The sequence below is a fragment of the Mytilus galloprovincialis genome, chromosome 8 (genome assembly GCF_965363235.1).
Source record: "Mytilus galloprovincialis chromosome 8, xbMytGall1.hap1.1, whole genome shotgun sequence".
In the NCBI taxonomy this organism is placed as follows: domain Eukaryota; kingdom Metazoa; phylum Mollusca; class Bivalvia; order Mytilida; family Mytilidae; genus Mytilus; species Mytilus galloprovincialis.
The window spans coordinates 60,267,095-60,273,442 of record NC_134845.1 but is presented as its reverse complement, the minus strand read 5'-3'; the positions used below and the strand labels follow the sequence as shown (position 1 = coordinate 60,273,442).

The 6,348-nt window shown below is 32.5% G+C and overlaps 1 protein-coding gene across 1 annotated transcript in view; it reads right to left on the bottom strand.

Moving 5' to 3' along the window:
- Positions 1-2,282: 2,282 nt before the first annotated feature.
- The window catches only part of LOC143042306 (uncharacterized), a 216,546-nt gene continuing 212,480 nt past the window's right edge, over positions 2,283-6,348 (bottom strand). Inside the window, exons 17-19 of the mRNA XM_076214578.1 lie at positions 5,030-6,241; positions 4,029-4,494; positions 2,283-2,575 (exon numbers count right to left, since the gene is read on the bottom strand). Of these exons, the coding sequence (XP_076070693.1) occupies positions 2,559-2,575; positions 4,029-4,494; positions 5,030-6,241 (1,695 nt within the window). The 3' untranslated portion in view covers positions 2,283-2,558. The remainder of the gene's footprint in view (positions 2,576-4,028; positions 4,495-5,029; positions 6,242-6,348) is intronic.

Here is a 6,348-nt window from a genome sequence, read left to right as displayed (position 1 = left end):
TTAACTTTCTGTACATACATTAGGCTGTTAGTTTTCTCGTCTGAATATTTTTACATTTATCATTTCGGGACATTTATATCTGACTATGCAATATTGGCTGTGTTCATTGTTGAAGACCGTACGGTGACCTAAAGTTGTTTATTTATGTGTCAGTTGGTCTCTTGAGAGTTTTCTCATTGGCAAATATACCACATCTTCTGTTTTATATCTAAATAAAAGGTGTAGGTTTTGTTGGACTACAACAAGGTAAAAACAAACTACAAAATGTGCTTTTTCGATATGTCTTTGGTGATATCCATGTTATTTTACTTTTTCTATACTTATGCATCCCGTGACTGTGGTATTGTGGTATGGTAATTTTATTTTAATCCTGCAATAGGGTGTCTTACTATACATATACAGCCCTACAGATATCGCTATGCCGCACTACGTTTGTGTATTGCTGTTGACGAGTGTTGAATGTACCTGTGTGACCTCCGAATGTGTATTGCAGTCGCATTCCAACGACGTATTGTTTGACGTATTGCGAATCAACGATTACTTTTTAACGTTCTATTTATGTTCATACATTTCTTTAGAGCAATAAGAATTAAACCAATTTTCGGATAACAGACAAACATGAACAGCAGTATTTTCTACAATGATAATCATAGATTTCAAAACTTGAAAGTGTACATGTGTAACAAAATCAACCATGTCAATTTCAGCATGTTTGTTAAGCATGTTAAGTGAATGTCAAGTTCAGTTCAAAATTCTGAAGTGTAGGACAACTCGTACACTTCTTTTTCAAATTGGACAATGTTTTGTGATTTTTTTTTACTGTTGAAATTAGTTGTTATGTTATAATACATAATTTATTCAACTTGAGCGATTTATTATTGTTGACCATTCGAGATTCTTTTTTTGCGAACGTATCTTCAGCTGAAGGTGTGATTTTAATATTACTACGCGGGCCTCAAGGGATTTCAAATCGAAAATAAATGCAAAAAATGTGAGTTTTTGTGTCTTTTAAGACACAAGTAATATATATAATTAATTGCAGGATAAATATAATAACTGTTTAGTGTCTTTAAATATCAGTTGTATTTGTACCGCTAAAGCTCGCATTACACCTGTTTCTTACATTGTACAAATACAGTTGATATTTAAAGACACTAAACAGTTATTGTCCATGTATTCTTTTCTTTCTTTTATGCCAACATACTTTGTCTATATGTCTCTGGGTGTTTCTTTGCTACATATTTGTATGTTTTTATAGTGTTTGTTTTTATAAGATTATAACATAATAATCACTTTTGTACACTATTTGGGACATATTTACCTATTATGCCTGTTTGTTTTGTTCACACATTATTGTCAATAAAATTAAATTTTATGTGAATGGCTTACAAGCGCGAGGTTTATTTAGCTACAAAACCAAGTTTAACCAACTATATTTTATATAAGAAAATACCTGTACCTAATCATGAAAATGACAGTTGTTATTAGCTATTCATTTAAAGTGTTTGAGCTTCTGGTTTTGTCAATTTTCAACTTTCCTGGGATTTTTGTGACTTTGTCTTTTTATTGAAAGGAATGCTTATTTGGATACAACATTCAAAGTGTAGTAAATAGAAAAAGCAATTTCCTAATTTCTTCCATTCTTTTATAGGACAGTTTATAACAACATGTTTAATTGAACAGTTTTCATAAAACAGTCAAATTTAGTCATTCATCCGGTTTACAGGGGAAATTTTACCTAAACTACTTTTGTTATTTTAAATACTTTTGACTTGAGACTTCCATACACTGTGTCGTTGCAATTCTCTCCAACATAACAGAAGTCAATTTACTTTCAATATACAGTACATTCAAATCACTGAAATCGTTTTTAAATCATATGCTAATTTTGAATACTTCAAAGTTGATTTCTGCTTTAATGTTTCGTGCTAAATCTTTAAATGCCCGTGTAATGTTTTGTGGACGGTTGTTTCCTTTTTTGTAGTGATTTGACTTGAAGCCATGGTGTTGTCTATTTTCATCATACTCATTGTGTTTGATTTTCACTATAGTGTCTATATTCCCATTTATAAAATCATAACGCTTCTGCAGCTATCATTAAACAACCAATAATAAAAAACCTCTCAGAGTTGATTTGACACTTTTTCAACATACTTCAAAACATACACGTTTGTAATGTAAATACTTAGATATTTCCAAACTAAATTTAATTTATTAAAAAGTGAAAACAATGATACTTAAAGTAACATCTGGATAATTTAAAGTAACCAATTATGCTCAAACAATGTTTTGGTTTAGTTTAAAATAAGAATCTGTTTCAAGCACAACCACTTACAAATATAAGATAAAAACATATCGCGTTACACTCCATTTTAGAAAAAAATAATACTATCGGAACAAAAAATTCAGAAAGCTATAAAAAAAACTACATTGCTATACATCAAATATGTTAAAATATAGGTGTTAGTTCAGTTTACAGTCATCTGTTTGTAAAATCATGCAGTGACATGGACCGAAAGAGTGTGTGTATCTGCCATCAACTCCTATCAAACAAAGTGCTACTTGTGGTCTTTTTCTAGAAAATAAGAGAGTGAGACATGTATTGATGTATCAGTATTGCTTTGAACAAATACATGACTTTGCATTATCTTATTACAGCACTAACTTTTCATGATTTCTTTTTATAAACATTGTTGTTCACTTTCAATTTTGAAAATGGCGTATAAGGACTTTAAACATATCTTGACTTAAATCAACTTTTATGACTTTTATGTCTTTTATAAGAGATTAGTTTTACATTCATAATATGCATTCACATTAGCATGTATTTTTAGAGATATTTTAATATAAAATGCACTATATTTTACTGATAAACATTTTAGTATCCTTTCACTCAGCTTAAAACTAGATATTACGATTTCATGTTTGAACAATCTTGGCTAGATAAAAATTCATATTTACCGTCGTCTTTCGTATAGTTATGACTTACTCGTCTTGAAATGCTCAACTTAGATTTTAAACAAGTGGAAACTACCGATTCATCAAACTAATACAACTAGAAGACAACAGAGTCATCGAAAAACACGTATTTTTCAAAATCATATCTTAAAATCAATAGTATTCCTTTTTCTAAACACTTTAGATATATTTGCGCATTTGTAATGTAAGTGACCCAAATAAGTAATAAACCTTATTCAATTCCATTGAATATTTTTGTGCTTACAATATTTGCAAATTTAGTAATATGAATATTACTAATTATAAATATAAACAAATAAACCGACAGACGATTTAGTTTAAGAGGCATGATTTTTTTTATTAGTTGATAGTGGCTATCTGTCATTAACTGCGAGTACTCTCAGATCTGTACTTAGTGACTATATTTTTGTTGTTGGGAAAGACTAGTACTCAGTTACCTCCACTTTGTGTAGTATTTCTATTTGTATCCATATGATTAGTTGAGCCTTTTGCAACTGATTTTTATAGTTTGTTCTTCTATTGTACTGTTACACCACTGTCCCGTTTACATGTTTGATCCACCACATTCTGTATGTATGTGCCTGTCCCAAGACTGCAATTCAGTGATTGGCGTTTGCTGATGTGTTTCATATTAGTTTTTCGTTCATTTTTTGTACATAAATTAGGCCGTTAGTTTTTCTCGTTTGAATTGTTTTAGTTTAAACATATTTATTTATAGTGGATTGGAAAACAAGTTTTGCAACTTATATTAATCCTTTTCCACTTTGCGGGTGCGAGTGTTTTACATTTTTCCTTTCGGGAAATTATATAGCTGATTATGCGGTATGGGGTTAGCTCATTGTTGAAAGCCGTACGGTGACCTATATGAGTTATTCTCTTTGTCATTTGGTCTCTTGGGGAGAGTAATCTCATTGACAATCATATCACATAATCATTTTCATAGATATAGATCTACGTATTAAAACGTACGAGAATAGCGTTATGCGGAAACAATCGCGTATACAATGTATTACATGTAAAATTGTGGCAACCAAATATATTCCTGTTACCATGCTTTATTCCTATTTCCTGCTCTTCGAACTGTTTGTGGCTAACACCTCGTTGCAAAATATCTTTCACATCATTCGTGTAATCTGTATTTTTGTTATTGTTAAGTTCCATTCGTTTTGCAACATCTCGGACAAGTCTGCATAAATCGGTATATCTAGAATTGTCTATCGCAAACGGAGACAGATGTAAAATTTCACTTCGAACAAGTCTTATCCTTTCAATGTCATCTCCAATTTTCTTGTGCGTGTCTTTGATATCTGTTAAACTCCCTCCCCATGATCCTTTTGTTGGCATGTGTCGATTTTGCCGTCTCAGTTCAGCATACACATAAGGAATATCACATTCTGTTCTCGATCGTAGAGGAGTATAATCCACAGCTAGTCGATCGTAAAGAGCATCTGTCAATACACCACGCATGATCATAGACATTCGCGATGCATTTATCTGTTCTTTGGTTAGGGTTTGCTGAAAAAATAAAGATTGACAACATCTTAATTAAATAATTTGTTTCAAAGAACACAATACAATCAATATATGGAAATGATAGGATTTATTTAGAAAATACTTATTTCTTTATTTCATTATTTTGGGGAAGTGGTCACTTGAAAAGAAGATAACGATTTTGCTTCAGTTCACGGGCACAGTGATATGGAATTATACCGTTGCCGATTGTAACGGCTATTATCTTGTAATTAACCGAATGTTTAAAATAACACAAACGGTACCAATATTACTGCCCCAGATACGCATTTTGACAATTATAAACTATTCAGTGATGCTAGCTGGAGGTCGGAATATTGGAAAATCAAAACCTAATACCAATTTTAAAGAACAGGTCCAACCGAAATAATACCGTCTGGCATAGTCGCAAAGAATCATATATATATATTCCTTATTTTTAGAATTATTACAAAATGTAACAGTAAATCTAAATCGAAACCATATCCGTAATTTCAAGCTTGTCCTAAGGTTTTGGCTACGGGGCTGGTGATTGTTTTACCTTTAATGTAGTTTCGATCCAATCAGACGACATCTCATTTGTGCAACGGAACACAGAATGCATTTTACAAAAGTACTGTGTTTCCTCTTTAAACTTATCGATATCTTCCATTCCAGCACAGTCTGCCAATGCTGAAGCTGAACATTTTAGCTTCGTTTTGTAACACAATTTCATTTGAAAGAATCTGCAAAATCTTTGAATACATTCATTAAGTTTTTGCCTTAATGAGCTGTAAGACCGTTTTATGTGTCCCCGTTTCCAAACTTGCATCTGTATAATATTCTTGTGAGCCGCTATTAAAAGCATTTCTTCTTCAGCCTCTTTTAGATAAAATAATGCAAAATTGCTGTAAATCACTGGGCCGTTATCACCTGTTGAATTAACAACTGAAGCAACGGCCAGTTCTCGACTGTACGCAATTAGAAGACTGGTTGTCAACGGCGGTGGTAAGAACTCAAGTTCGAGACATAACCACGACGACTTCGATTCACATTTAAAGAGACCTATCACTTTAGCAATATCCTGTGTCCTTGTCATACAAGGAACAAAGTAATGTGATTCCTGTACAATTTCGTTTGATTCCAGCTTAATTTTAGGACGGACTATTATATCAAAGTTTTCCATCAACGCTAGAATTTTCTCGCGATGCTCTTTAATTTCTAAAGATTGGCATGAAAATAAATGATCTAAAAGGTTGTCGCTTAGTCGTCCCGTTGTTCGGAACAAATTCCATTCAGCTATCATTGATACATCATCGTGAAATATATCTGCAAATACTATACATCTAAATGCATTTGCAATCCACTGTGGTAACAAAACAACACAGTCAGGTAAATCTTTGAAGTATGTGTACGTACCAATACGATGGTGATAAACGAGAAAAGCCTCGAGTTCATCTGGATCGGAAATTGGTTGATTTGTGTTTGCTGCAATTTCTAAAATTTTCGCTTTAGATAACACAAACTCGCCAATATTAAGCTCTTCCAATAGTGTTTTTTCAAGGTAAATCCAACGAACTGGTCTAGTCTCATTCCAGGACGTCGGTGTTTGCGCAGTGACCAGTAACTGCTCTCTCATTTCTTCAAAATCTGTATCCGTATCATCCGTGTTAGATACTAAATAGTAATTACGCACATGTTTCCTGGTCTCTCCATTTTCAACAGCCTTCTTAACCTCTGTCTTTAAGTAATGCATACATTGTTGTCGACTACCCTTTAAAAACAATAAAGCAAATGAACATGAAAAACAAAGATTATGGACCCCAGATAAAACTGACCCTTGCCAAGAAGAATGAATTTTGGAAATATTCACGATTTTGA